General features: G+C 40.0%; 1 protein-coding gene across 3 annotated transcripts; it reads right to left on the bottom strand.

Annotated features, from left to right (window-relative positions):
* Positions 1–616: 616 nt before the first annotated feature.
* RCAN3 (RCAN family member 3) lies at positions 617–13,004 on the bottom strand. Of its 3 annotated transcripts, XR_001412791.1 has the most exons (6): positions 12,937–13,004; positions 7,101–7,343; positions 4,282–4,455; positions 3,523–3,694; positions 2,212–2,920; positions 617–2,105 (listed from the first exon to the last, which is right to left on the bottom strand). XR_001412791.1 is itself a non-coding variant. In XM_014948650.1 (5 exons), exons 2-5 carry the CDS (start codon positions 7,293–7,295, stop codon positions 2,712–2,714), a joined length of 750 nt encoding a protein of 249 aa, XP_014804136.1. In that variant the 5' UTR covers positions 7,296–7,343; positions 12,937–13,004; the 3' UTR covers positions 2,156–2,711. The 3 variants fall into 3 exon arrangements, 2 of the variants coding, with proteins under 2 accessions (XP_014804136.1, XP_014804138.1); XM_014948650.1 differs by lacking the exon at positions 617–2,105 and having other exon boundaries at positions 2,156–2,920; XM_014948652.1 differs by lacking the exons at positions 617–2,105; positions 12,937–13,004 and adding an exon at positions 12,517–12,835 and having other exon boundaries at positions 2,156–2,920.
* Positions 13,005–15,038: the final 2,034 nt, after the last annotated feature.

Genomic DNA, 15,038 nt, shown 5'->3' with positions numbered 1-15,038 from the left:
AAAGGAATGTGATTTTGTATAATTTCTAATATAATTCAATTCTATGGCACCAGGGAGTGTTGGAGAAGGGCACCCAGGCTCCCTCTGCTGGCCAACACCGAAACTACTGCAGAAATGAGAGAGGGGAACCCGCTGGCAAAGGCACACAAAGCACAACAAGCTGATGTTTTACAGTTTTGCTGATGGACACACGCACGTTTTATATAAAGCCTGACCATTTCCTTCCCGGGGAAATGGGTCTTTGGAGATTTTTTGGAAACAAATTAATTATTTATCTTTGCTACAATAAAAACTTCAGCGAGCTCAATACTGCAGCCCAAACCGGACATTCTCTCCACAACAGCCTAAACAGGTGTCAAACTCTCATTCAAAATTCACGCGAAGGAAACACACCCCAAACCACCATAAAAACCCTCTCAGTCCCTCCTTCAGCCCAGCAATTCTCAGGATTTTTCTGTCAAAATCCTCAAATTCTTCAGCATTATTCTTCCAACAATTTGCTTATGGAAACCCATGAACTGTCTCAACCGTTCACACAACTACACAAGCACACAATAACATTAGAAAACTTATATATCAAACTCGGGCCACTATGGAATACAGTTCAAAAACCACATGTGAATGGCACTGCATTGGTTTTATTTTAAGTGTCTTTACACAGTGAGAGATGTAGGAATGCAAGTTGTTATACATTTTACACAAGATACATTGACGACGTTACTTGTGTTATAAAACTGTTTCTGAAGGTTTTCCACTTATTCCTACTTACAGCAACTTCTACAATAGGGTAGAAATTAAACAATTAACAAAATAGAAACACCACAGAAAATCCCAAATGGACTTCTGGAATTTTAAAAATACACAAGCCTGATGAACAACACAAGATTTTTTGTTGTGGGTTTTTTTTTTTTCTTTTTAGTAACATGGAACAGTGAGACAGAGAAGTCAGACTTTGAGTGATTTTAATACCTGAAGAGATACAGAAACATCATGCCCGTGGAGGCAAGATGAACAAAAACAATCTTCCTACCTTTTTAATATATACCATTCCTGCCTCTGGAACCAGGACCTGCCTGCAGGATCCCATTTTGCAACTGGAAGCTGGTGGCAGGAAGGGATCACGAGCTGGCACAAGACAGAGTTGAAAACTACCAAGCCCACGGCAAATTCATGCCCATTACTTTTTCTCTCCACCTTCAATCAACTGAAAACACTTCTGAAAATTCAATATGCACATCATGTAGGACTGAAACACACTAAAATGAATTTGAAAAAGGCCAATTCCTGAATGATTTACACATACGAATATCAGCAGCCTGGTTTGTTCACAAATAATTTTATTCTTTTAAATAGAAAAAAGAATAATCTGTCTAGACTAAAAAAGGTTGGTTATAAAATAGCGTAAAAGCATAGGAGCGTATGTCATTATACTGAAACATATCTTCCTCCTACTAAAACAATTAACACAAGATCACAAAATTAAGAGATCTGTATTTTAAAAGATGCATCCTGGTCTCCAAAGCAGCAGACGCTCTGTCAGACAGACAGGATGTCACACAGAAAAAGTCTGCATGAACAACAGCAAATGAGGCCTGAAACTGCATAAGCTGGCTAAGCCAGGCAACCCATTGTCTTAAAAAAATAGGAAACAGACTGGAGAAGTTTAGGAGCACAAGTTAAAAATTAACTCTAGATGTTTTATCTCCTAATATAACTTAGTCATAACATAACAGTCACTGAATTCATTTATAAACGTAGGCCATCTCTAGGACTGTAGAGCTACAAACGTCACCTTATTTTCAGAGAGGATCAGAGACAAACATTCAATAGCTGAATCTGCATTTCACTCTACGTATTGTCATTCACTCCTAATTAGGTGTCAGTGCAAACGACTGTACCTGTCAGTGTTCCACCACAGACAGCAGCAGCAGCAGCTGGGGACAGACCCAGACTCTGTCTTCTCAGGGGTCTGTGGCTCCTCCTCCTGCACTCTCTCTGCGTAGTTACCAAAACTACTTGAATTTAGCTCCATACGTGTATTTGTGCCTCATGTCAAATTAAAAACACATACTTGGTATATTTCTGAGAAAAGCAAAGATCTTCACCTCAGAAGATCACTAGCCGGGAGGAATTTTAGCATAAAGAATATTCATGTCAAATTAAAAACACATACTTGGTATATTTCTGAGAAAAGCAAAGATTGATCTTCACCTCAGAAGATCACTAGCTGGGAGGAATTTTAGCATAAAGAATACGTTTCACTTACATTTAACACTATATTAACTGGAAGCTGTTGTACCAGTACAGATCAGCTTTTAACTGCTATACAAGGAACTTTCTTGAATCCAATCGTGACAGGAAGTAAGAGATTATTTCAGCACTTGGTACATCACACTGTACAATATAAAGAAAAGGGTAACATCTTAAAAACCAAACAAACAAAAGAAGAAAAAAAAAAACCAAAACAAAAACCACAACCAGACTTCCTATTTTTCACTACTTCAAGTCAGGTGGATTTGCTACACTTGGGGGACTAGTCCCTAAAATTAAAGTGCTTTTCAGAGCATTGGCATCCAAAATTTTGAACATGAGAGACAACTACAAGTAAAAATCTGTTGTCGCTATACATAACATATAGCAGCAGTACAGACATCAACACATGTACTCATTAAGTGTCTGATTTTTTGATACTACCTTGAGCATCACACAATTTAACAGTGCATGGTACCCCCTACCTCCAGCGTACAATCAAACGCTTTAGACTCATTCAGGATCGTCGCGGGCGGCTCCGGACGCCGTGTCTGCATGATCTTCTGTTTGGGGTTTTTTATTTCATCTTCCTCTTCTGTCTCACTTTCACAGACGTGGACAACGACACTGGGAGTTGATTCTGTTCCTGCATGAAGCTCGTACTTTTCCCCTGAAGAGCAGCAAACAAAAATCATGTTAAGAACAGCCCCAAGGAAAAGCATTAAGCCACTTTATCTCAAAAGCTCCTTAGTATCTGCAGTAACACAATTAAACATTCATTTACTGCCATCTGTCCTGGTTTCAGCTGGGAAAGTGTTAATTTTGTTTCTAGTGACTGCTGTGAAAGGAATGTCAATATTACCTGCTGGGCTCAGGTGTTGCTAAGTGATATTTACACTATTTAAGGACTTTTTCTTCAGCTTCCCATAGAAGAACAGACAGAATGATGGAATGAAATATTCCATACCATAGATGTCACGCTCAGTATAACTGGGGGGTGGGAATCCTCTTCTTGTTTGCTACTTAATACTGAGACTGTGACAAAATTCAATAAATGGATGTGATGCAGCTAGTACCACACCATCCACTTCTGTGCTATACTTTCAATCAATTAACCAATTAAGTAAAATAATGAAGCATTTGATTCAAGTAAGAAACACCACATAAGACAGACTCAGTTTTTCGCACAGGAAGAAAAGGTAAGTAGATAAATTCCCTCGATAACTGTTTTTGAAGTTAAGCAACTCAAAAAAAGCAGGTAAACGTTCCTACCTGGTCCCAGCTTGGAGACAGCACAAAGCAAGTCGTAGTTTATCAGGGGAGTTGCATCTTCACTCTGTTTCCATCCAACTGGAGGAGATGCAGGTGGTGATATCAGGAACTGCTTAACGGGTTGTGGAGGAAGGAGGTAGGACTTGTCACCTATTTCATTGGATACGTGTACCTGAAGGCAAAAGCCAAGAAATACAGAATAAGACAACAAACATTAATTCTCTTTTTATTTAGTCTACTTCTCCATTAATACATTCCCATTCTCTGCATTAGCAATGCTTAATTCAGCCTAGTTTTAAAAAATAAAGTAGTACAGCTTTTGTCATTTCTTGGTATGACACCCTGGAGAAATGCTGCAGGGAAGAAAGTGGCCTCTGTAGGTGCTGACAACGCAGCTCTATATGAGACATGCAACTGCTAATCCAGCAAGAAGAATAAGCCTATAAAGCACCTATTATAAAGAGATCTTTGCACCCACTTATTTTCTTTCTGCACATTCCTGTTTCTGTATGGGGGAAGGTGGTTGGTGTCACTACACAGGGACTGTTCCACACCTGTCACAACTTTCTAAGCTCAAGCTGAAAATCAGAATTGTGCCCAAAAGCATGAATTTCTCAACGAGTGAAAATAATACATCCGAGTGTAGAAGAAGGAGGCTGAAGGTAACTTCCAATATTTACCACGAATTAAATTCATGGGCAAACATGGAATAAAGAAGAAACAGGGACACACGTACAACATGTTATTGTTCCATAATACCTGTGCAAAGTACAGCTTCAGCTTTTTTCCATTGAAGTCCGTTTCATGCAGCTCTATCCGTGCTCTTGCTGCCGCCTCCGGATTGCTGAAGTTTATCCTTACTCTTCTAAAGCTTTTAAACAACTGGAATGTAACTTGATTATCGTAGACTGTGAAGAGTGCTTCAAATCTTTCCTAGAGACGAAGTACAAAGATTCTCCAAACACAAAATGAACATTTTCACTCAATGAAAACACACTTCCCTTTCACTTTCCTCTCCCAAATCCCATTCATTTCTTTAATTGCCCAAACCTGCACGTACCATGCTTCCCTCAGCTACCCCAGTTTGTAAATCTGTATTTGGTGTAGCACTTCTTTGTCTCACCATTTAAATCTGAATTCCAGGAGCACATTGATGTGAACCAGCCTATAAACTCTTAATACACAACCTGCCACCTAGCGACAGTTACTCAGTGCACACCTCAACAAAAACACCGGTACTTGCACGTGACTTTCACCCCAGCAGCTCCAAAAATAATATGCAAATCAGGTTTTATTTTAGATAAACTGAAGTACTGAGTGCTTAAGGAAAATGTCTGAATTCTCAGGATGAATGAATAAGACGACTTTGGAAGACACAAAAATCTATTCTTACTAAGCAAGAAATAGAACAGAAATAAAAGCGTACTATGTTTTGATAATACTCTGTTATTCAGAGAGATTTACACAAGCAAATAAGCAGAAAAGGAATATTTGTTCGTTAAGAACTCTTTTCAATGACAATAGCTAATTTGCTTGATACCAATAGACACTGATCTCTTTACAAAAATCCTGTTGATGCCTTCATTCCTCTAAAAATAATTACAGGATGAGAGGCTTTCATTTTAAACAGGACTGAAGAAATTCTTCAGATGATGCCCATGTTAGTTTTAACAAAAATATTATTTTACTGTGCAATTCTCTCCAATCTGTAGAATGTCAAGGTGAACATTAGAGAAACACACAATACATACTTTCACTCTGAGTTTTTCACCTTTTGCTGTTTGGACTTAAAAAAACACTTTTATATGCTACGTAAAAGACAAAATTATTAAAGTATGTGTGCCAACTTAGACATCTTATAGTTTTTCTGTAAATATTCCGTGTATTTAACTAAAACACTTAAACAAAAGTGGAAACTGAGAGCATTAAATTCAACAACTTCACAGTCAATTCAACACGAATTATTAATGCCTAAGTGTTGCTTTAACAAATCACCAGTAAAACCAAAACATAGCTAGAAAACATCCAAAAAATGGAAGAAAGAATTAGGGCAGAAATAGAAGCTGAGCAAACTGCTTCCTACGAATTAAATACACAGATTTCAAGTCAATAGTGTCTTTTTAGCCTTTTTTCCTCATCAGAATATTAATCATCACTGACTTACGTGAGGTTTCATAAATGAAAATGCTGAGCACAAAGTATTTGTGCCTACGTACAGAACCAGGCAATGGATTTTTTACAAGTTCTGACTACTACAAAATCAGGGAAGAGGGAGATTGATTCTCATAGTCTGCCTTAAGTGCTGCCAGTTTTGCCAGCGTTACCAAATCAACTCACAGAACATTGTGTAGCAAAACTGTGAGTGCCACCAACACCCTCCTTGTGTCCCCCCACACCAAAGCCAAAACCACCAAAAATATTCAAATTGCTTTCTGTTTGTGCACACACAGCACGATTTCCATTGGTTTCATTAAGTGTCTGCTGCATATTCAGCCTTTGAAAGAAGATGTAGGCAGAAATAAATCAAGCCATTGAAATCAGCACGATTTCCATTGGTTTCATTAAGTGTTTGCTGTGTGTTCAGCCTTTAAAAGAAGATGTAAATCAAGCCATTGAAATATGTGTCCAGTGGCTGAGTAAGTTCAATTTCACACAACAGATAAAAGCCATTTAATATATCAAAGCACCTCTACGCTTCCAAGCACTATAAAGAAGTTTGCATAGTAAGCATTCAATTTATAGATATAATAAGTATAGGTATCTTATATATTACAGAGCTTTTGTAAACCGAAACTGAAGAAGCCACAGACCAAAGCTCTCACATCAGCCCCTCCGATATTCCCTTTCCCATATAGTATACATAATTATTCCCCACGCTCTTGGAAGCAAAGGGAAAGCACAGATTTGACTGAATGCAAATGTTAACAAGCCAGAGAAGATTTAGTTTATTATAAGGCCTTTATAAGCCACTTTCAAGGTGTTCAAGTCAGAACACACATCCTGTGAATTCATAATACTCTTTTAACAGAATCCTCGCCTCAAATAAAACATTTAAATTTGCTTTCAGATTTTATTTAAATCTGCCCTTAGATTTGGTACCTTGGATAAAGATGGGCTGAATGCAAATGTTAACAAGCCAGAGAAGATTTAGTTTATTATAAGGCCTTTATAAGCCACTTTCAAGGTGTTCAAGTCAGAACACACATCCTGTGAATTCATAATACTCTTTGAACAGAATCCTCGCCTCAAATAAAACATTTAAATTTGCTTTCAGATTTTATTTAAATCTGCCCTTAGATTTGGTCCCTTGGATAAAGAGGGGAAAAAAAAAATCAGAAGAGCTTTTCACAGGAGAAGTACTGTATATCCATTAACGATTTCAAATGCCTGAAAAGTGTAGTATTTTCTGCTCTTTGGTAACTGTACTCACTCCAACCTGAGCTTACCAGGTAAGTACTTTGGGTTGTTTCCTCCCTATTATAATAAGCAGTAATAAACTGAAAATCCAGACAAAAATGTTCAATAGCTGTACCTATACTTAGAATATTACACCCCAAATATGCCTGTCTCTACCTTACCTTTTCTTCCTGTACCTCAAACACAGCTTCATGAACACTGCAAGCAAAGAGTGAGGTAGGCAAGTCACTTAAATCCATCATCTCTTCCAAATCATCTTCATTTTCTCCAAAAATCATCTGTTCTTCCTCTTCTTGGTCACTGCTGTAGAGGTCTGACTGGCTGTCACTCCAGGACTTCATTGTGTCTCTGAGCATTGTTCACCCAAAGCAACTCTACTTTACGTTCCAGTTTCCAGTAGGGGTCTGTCATTCCAAAAAAACAAACAAAACAGAATGTGAAGACAACACATCTTCTTGCTTTTACTCTTCTTTAGAGCAAATAATTTTACAAATTATTTGCTCTATTTACAAAAATTATTTGCTCTATTATTTGCTCTATTTACAAAAAACATAGAAATCAAAATGAAACTTGTTCTCATCCACAGAACAGAAGCATCATATCCCATTTCTGTACATGGGATAAAGATTCTGGTGTTCAATCTATGAAAAGGAAGTCACTCAGTCAAGTAAATGAAATTTCTCCTCCCTTTACTCTGACATAAATCAAGAATTACAATATTGTTCTAGAAGCTTTTCTCTATGACACGCTTTCCAGTTAATAGCAATTTCTTATTAAATAAGTTAAAAGCATTTCCCAAGTAATCAGAGAAGTCTTCTAATATTTGAAGAAATATCTTTATTACATGTATTCAGCAAAGTTAAAGCATCTGTCCAAAGCCCCTCCAAGCCAGTGGCAGATACAGGAACAAAACCCAAGATCTCCTGAATTGAGGACATCTCCTTCTCCTGAGCACCGGAGAATGTAATATCTTTATTACATGTATTCAGCAAAGTTAAAGCATCTGTCCAAAGCCTCTCCAAGCCAGTGGCAGACACAGGAACAAAACCCAAGATCTCCTGAAGTGAGGACATCTCCTTCTCCTGAGCACCAGAGAATGCCTTTCCCATAGGTAAGAGTATCTACAGCCTTGAGTAAACATGTCAAGGAAGAGAAAAAAAAAGTAACAAACTAGTTTTTACACAATAAAAAAGATTTTTAGCACAGTACTGCACATTCTAATGTAAATGATAGAAAACATGTCACTGTACTGTATCTAGATTCAAAGGGGTTGTTAATTTGTGACATAACACTAAAAGAAAGGTAAGTAAATATATTATGTTTCATTGGCAATTATCTCATTTGAATATTTGCTTAACTAGCTTATTCTTTTCAAGTAGTCACTGAGAAATTACATCAGCCGAAACCAATATGGATTTAAAAAACCCTCATAAATCCATGCTTACTCATGGGAAAAGGCTTAAGACAAGTTTTCTAATTAACAACACCCAAACACTCTCAACACTTTGTACTTAAGGAGAAATAGCTCCTGAAATGAGAAAAAATAAAAAGAAAAAAGATTTAATATCTATTTTAAGTATTTACAGACTGCTTATGAGACACACACACATGCAAAAGGTGTGATGTTACGTTAAATGAGTTAAATCAATGTAACCTCAGTGTGGACACCTAAAAGCTGTCTGAAGCCCTGTGTGCACATGGACCTGCTCCACTTCACTGTCACAATTTCACTCAAACCATTACAAAGTCATTCACAGACCTGCCTAAATTTTCCCAACAGAGCAAATTTCAAAATTTTCACAGGAAATGCTCCTGAGCATCACAGAAAGCGGGATGTAAATGCAAGAAAACATGTAGCTGCTGGAAAACTAATATTTTGTGCTCACTGATTCATGCAAAAAGGAAAAGAAAATACGCCAACACAGTAAAAACAAAAGCTACCATCTGGCTTGGCAGCACAGTCTGCAGGAGAGTTCTGGGTTGATCAACCCAACATGCAAGAAGACACAAGCTGAGCCACTTGCAGACAGAATTGAGAGCAACATGACAGCCTTGTCCCAGCTTTGGTCCTACCTCCCCAAGCTTCCACATCAGTGGGGAGTAGGGAGGACAATAAGAAACACCTAACCCACACGCGTCTGCTCCAAAAACCTGCTTTTCAGACCAATCAAAGAACGAGGAGACTTACAAACAAGGCAAGAGAGCAAAAGTGGCACAGAATAAGGAGAGTTCGGCAACGCCAGCATGTAAATTCAATGACTTAAATTAGCAGTAAGAGAGGAAGTGAAGTAACACACAGATCAACACAGAATTCGGTCAAGGTAAATTCAATGACTTAAATTAGCAGTAAGACAGGAAGTAAGGTAACACACAGATCAACACAGAATTTGGCCGTGTTACCAAAAGCTTTAAAAAGTTGAGGCTGTTTGAGCCTCACACACTACAAAATGAAGTCAACAAAGCAGACTGGAGGGAGGCAAAAGCATCAAGAAAATATGATTAATGGAGTGCACAATTACTGTGACTTACACTGCCTGCAGTAGTGCTCCTCTCTTCATTCTGTTAGTACTGTGGAATCAGACATCACAATTAAAATGAGAGAGAATTTAATCCATAGATTATCAACTGAATCCATGATTCCTCCTTTAAAGTTGTTATCATCTATTATGTCATTTAAGGAGCTGCAATCTGCACACTACACACTGCAGTGACCACAGACATGTTCCTCCCTTGGGTAGGTTAGTACAGAGGAACAGCACTTCAAACAAAATGAGCAAAGAGATGGACAAAATGAAGGCAGATCTGGGGGTTTATTTATACAAATGAGATGCCTGAACTCTGTATTTCTGGCTAATATTCTGTACAACGAGACTTTGCATAGTCTCCTTGATTGCAAACAATCTTTTCTACACCAATGAGAAAAGCATGCAAATATCTGCTTGAAAATAAAACCTGAAATTGTTAAAAAGAGCAATTAAAGGCACTTTCTAAAACACCAATTTAAATACATAAAGAATGCACTGTGGAAAAAAAAAATAATCCCGGTTTTCCCATCTTATGCCAAATTTGGTTAAAGGAATTCAGAGAATTAAAATTAAGTTCAAAGTTCCAGCATGAGGAAGTTCCAAAACTCTGAAACTGTTGTTTTGTATTTTGAACAAAGATATCCATGTTATTTCCACGACTGTCTGGTACAACAGAATATGGCAATTTCGTAAATGAAAAGGTGACAACATACAGAAGATGGAGCAGTAAAAGGCAAGAATGATAGCCAGGTAAACAATACAAGTCAGGAAAGGTCTTTGCTAAATCAACTTGGGAACTGGAGAAGGATCAATAACAAACAACTGAAATGTTTGCAAACAAATGCCAGGAGCTCAGGTATCACAGAACACCACACACGCTGTAAGAGGGGATGGGAAGAAAAAAAGAGAAAAAAGCCACCGCAAAAGCCACAAGATCTAGCTTCTTTTATGATTTAATTTATGCAACATTAAATAATTCAAGTAACCTATGAAGTAGGCAGAGATAAAAGTGATGGCTACGAGGCCACTATGATTTTCACCATGCATGGACTGGTCAAGAGAAAATGTATTGTTAGCATCTAAACATTAAAGAAATTAAACTTGGGAGTTCCTGTATCTGTGGTCCTCTGTGTCCTGATTCATTTCATCCAGTTCCATGTGAAACAGGCAATGAACAGCTACCGTTATCTGCATTTCCCACCACCTTCAAAATGCACACAGATTTAAAGGACCCACCAAGGCAGGATTGCTCAGAAGCTGGGCTGAGCTGACAGCCCTGGTGACCGACCCTGCACTGTAGGCCTGTCCTCTGATCACCACAAAATATCCTCCCTGCAAACCTTTTACAGCAAAAATACCCTTGATACGAGGGAAATACTGCTTTTTGCTCAACAGCAAATTTGTGGTATTATGAAACACATCAAATTCTGCATAGGCATGTGTTACTGCCCAGAGGAGATGCTCTTCAGATTTGTAAAGAAGTTTAAGAATCCTGATGGAAAACAAACAAACCTGTCCAGGTACACTACATCCAGCTTTGCACAGAGCCAACAGCCTCGCTGGCTTCAAGTTTCATTATATGCACATTCATCATGCTGTAACATTTAAATACAGCAACAAAACCTTTTACTGCTAGATATTTTCTGCTCTGTAAAACGGCAGCGGATCTCCAATGATGTGTGTAAACGATACTGGAGAGCTGGGGCAATTGAAACATCCCCATTGCCGTGAAATAGATGGCATTTGTTTTCTCAACTACTAACAAAAATCGAATTACCAGGAATTATCTTGTTCCTTTAGAGAACAAGAGCAGATATTTGTACACTATTAAGCTGCAGAAGACAATGCAGTCATTCCCTTGAATTCCTACAAACAGTCTGCAGAGAAAGTGATTTAACAGAAGCAATTTTAGTCAAAGTTAAGGAAATATTTCAGCAAGAAGATCAACAGTTCTGTGTAATTTACAGTATGGCATTTCTTGCTAATACAAAAAATCTGAAAAGCTTCTGTAGAGAGCACTGAACTATATAAGCTATTTCAATTATGTTTTGTTTCTTTTTTTAAAAAAAAAAAAACAAGAATGCATCACAGTTCTATTTTTTAAAATCATAAACCTACATGATGAATTCTAGTTTTTTCACAGAATACTTGCTTTTCCTGACTTCACCAGATCAGTATCAAAACACCACAGTTACTGAGCAATGCAAGAATATGCAAGAGTTTCCCTGAAATAAGGATGAGACAGGTAAGGCTGATGTATGAATGTTAATTAAGAAGCATTGTTGGGAACAGTACTGGGAGAAGTGGTATTTTAACAGACTAGGCAGAACTATTTTATCACCCAATTATTAGAAAGCAATAAAATGAGAAGAAGAAATGCTCCAAGTTTGATACATACACCAATGAGATTATCGGTGCAACAGCCAAGCAGCTCTGCTTCAGTTCCCCTGTGCAACAAGGGAATTACTTCACTTACCTCCTTGGAATCTAAGAAACACCTATTTGTTAAATGGTCTGATGCAAATGAAAATATACTAATGCTGATTATTTATTACAAGCAGCTAGTTGTTACTGCAATAAACAATTTGGAATCATAAGGAAAATCGTTGTGTAGACAACTGACAATACTTGTTAGCAAGCTTTCTGATCACTTGCTCCCTCTTATATTTTAAAATTAAATGGCCTTACACAGCAGGACCAAAAGCATCCCAAGAACTAAAGCCACTTGGACAAGACCTTTTACTAAGTCCTTTGTTCTTCTGAGAATTAATACCTGCTGATCACTTAAACACCAGGTGACAGGCACCTCCGAAACACTCAAAAGCAAACTCTTCAACTTCATAAAAAGCTTAAGATCTTCTGAAATTGAAGCAAACTGTGGAAAGGCAGCTTCTGCCATTGAAAGCAGAGAATGTTCTCCATCAGAGCATCGGCACAGACACCGCTGGTGTTTTTACCTTTGCATCGCCTGGACCCGCTCTCCAGGCGCTGCTGAAACACAAACTGCTCGTTGACATTATCGCATCCTTCCCGAAAACCCCCCAATACTCACAAGGACTAGAAACGGCCCGGCGATTTCCACATAAACAGCCACATTTGCTCCGAGGAGTTTATAAAAACTCGGGCTCAACCCCGCAAACCCGCCGAGGGCAGAGCAGCCCTGGGCGAGCCGAGGGGCCGGGGGACCGACACCCAAGTTCAGAGCTCGCACAGGGAAAAAAAAAAACAAAACAACCCAATTTTTTCTATATATGCCCTAAAGAGCAACTCTTAAAGGAGAAAACAACTTCGCCGCCGGCAGCCTGGCTCGTCCAGGCCTCACCGACCCCGCTTCTGAGGCACCAGCGAGCCGCCACCGGGCCGGGCCGCCTCCCCTCCCCTCAGGACGGGACTCCGGGCGGAGGGGAGCCGGGAGGGGGAGCAACAGATGGCGGGCGGCGGGGCGCTGAGGGGAGGCAGGGGGAGCGCTCACCGTCTCTCCTCGGCGGGGGATCCCCTCGGTGGTGGTGGTGGTGGTGGCGGTGGCGGCGGGGCGGCGGCGGCGGAGGGGGTGTCGGTGACCCGGATGAAGGGGGGCTCTGCGCATGCGCCGGGCCCGTCCCCTCACGGAATGCGGACATCTCCTCACCCGCTCGCCGTGAACGGCCTCACCGCTTCTGGGGTGGGTTTCGGGGGTATTCAGCCTCACCCCCGGCGTCCTGGGGTCCTCACAGCGAAGGGCACGAAGCGTTTTGGGGAAACGAATGAGTGTTTTATACCTCGACGAGGCGATGAGCCATCACCGGCCTGGCCCAGTCCGGAGGAAAGGCTTTCCTGGGTTCTCTGAGGGAACGACTGAGCTGAGAGAGATGAGAATTGATCCAAAAGCCGCACATTGGTCCAGGAACTGCTTTTGGAGAAGCGGTCGGCGGGTGGGTTGCTTGCAGAGCCGAATATGGAGGATGGAGGCCTCTTCTGTTTTTTTAATTAACAGCCTTGAAGCGCTGAGTGAGACCTGAGGGAGGAGGGCTTGGGGGTGTCGCGGCAGGACACCGGGGTGACCTTGAAGGCTAAAGCTGGAGAAGAGGATGTAGAAATGACTGTTGGGGCACAGTACCTGTGCCGTGGTGCTTCGTGCTCAGCTTGAGGGTTTCTGCTGTGAAAGGCCCACGTATGCTTCTACGTGGCAGCCAAAGTTAATCGGTTTTACTTTGCACTTGGCCTCGGCTGGCAAAACACGCTGGGGCAGTTGCCAGATGGGAACAGTGACAGGTTGTGTCCTTCCTCTCTCGGCGTAAATCATGGCTTAGTCCAGCGATGAGATGGTTTGAGACAGTGATCATCTGAACTGCCTGATAAATGAATGCTTGTCTACATTTACGTCTAAAGAATGCACAGACCAACATCCTTCTTTTGGCTGTTTTCTGTTTCCCACAAAAAGCACACAAAACTCTCTTCATTGACACAAATACTTAAACAGCTTTCTCCTTGGAAAGCCAGAAGACAGTTAGGATTTTTGACATAAATACTGATATTTCTGTGGTTGAAATGTTTTCTTCTGAAGTTCACGTACAGAAAAAAGGCAGAAAGTGATACAAAGCTGTACCTTTACCAGGCTTATAATTAGTCCACAGTGCAGACTTTTCCCTTGTAAGAACCCAGGGCATAGCAGAATTGACTTTTAGAAAGGGAAGATCACTCTTACGTGTCCAGATAAGGGATTCTGCAATTTAGATGCAGTGCAAATTTAGGCAGCAATTGGTTAGGCTCAATTACCTTAGTCTTTCCTTGCTGCATCCATGTGCTTTATTAATTCAATACTACGTTCTTCCTCCCTGGCCAGCAATATATTCTGCTTTAATACCACAAACTCCCAACATTTGTGTCCATTTCAGGGGCATTTTTAAATACTGTCTTTTGTAATAACACTTAACTTTGGTAGCATGCATTTTTGTAATGATCCTGACATCTGGCTTGATTGCCACCCCTTTATATTAGCACGTTAACATGGTTGTCTCTGATACAACGTGCTAACCCTTCAATGATGTATGTTAACAAAGTATTACCACATTTATCAGGAACTTGGGTTTAATTATGCTGCTTCTGCAAGCATTCAAGAAATCGCCAGCCAGAGTTTTAACAGTTGCGTCCAGGGACTTGTATGAAGTGCAGCTTTAACACCAGTGGATAAGGCTGCTCTTCTCCTTTACTTTTTTTTTTTTTTTCCATTTGTGGTTTGGGACCCCAAGAGATACATTTAATTAAGAGTATCCTGAGGGTTATCTTCTGCTTATCCCCCTGGACTGAAACCCATATGGTGAGCGTTAATTAGGTTGGCAAGCATTCGATTAAGCTACGTTGCCAGTATTCTAAATTTAGGACCGTCTGTATCTCCTAATGGCATTGTTAGGAAATGCCCGTAAGCTGTCTGCTCCTGCAATCAAAGACATGATATCCTGTAGCTGAAGGATGGCATCTCCTACAACTAGTATTAGAGGTCTTTGCTGTCTCAGAGAAGCACGCTGTTGTCTCAATTGCAGTATTGAGTTGGCAGGCATGCAAAAATCATGAGTCAGGCCACCAATAATATAATGC

The sequence above is a fragment of the Calidris pugnax genome, unplaced genomic scaffold (assembly GCF_001431845.1).
Source record: "Calidris pugnax isolate Ruff unplaced genomic scaffold, ASM143184v1 scaffold162, whole genome shotgun sequence".
Classification (NCBI taxonomy): Eukaryota; Metazoa; Chordata; class Aves; order Charadriiformes; family Scolopacidae; genus Calidris; species Calidris pugnax.
The sequence above is the reverse complement of the archived record's forward strand: the minus strand, read 5'-3'. Positions and strand labels throughout refer to the sequence as shown.

Coding starts and splice junctions, on each gene's coding strand:
- RCAN3 (XM_014948650.1), bottom strand. CDS start 7,295: ATGCTCAGAGACACAATGAAGTCCTGGAGTGACAGCCAGTCAGACCTC. Junction 3,695..4,281: donor TGAAGCTGTACTTTGCACAG/GTATTATGGAAC, acceptor TTTTGCCTTCAG/GTACACGTATCCAATGAAAT. Junction 2,921..3,522: donor TGTCTCCAAGCTGGGACCAG/GTAGGAACGTTT, acceptor GCTGCTCTTCAG/GGGAAAAGTACGAGCTTCAT.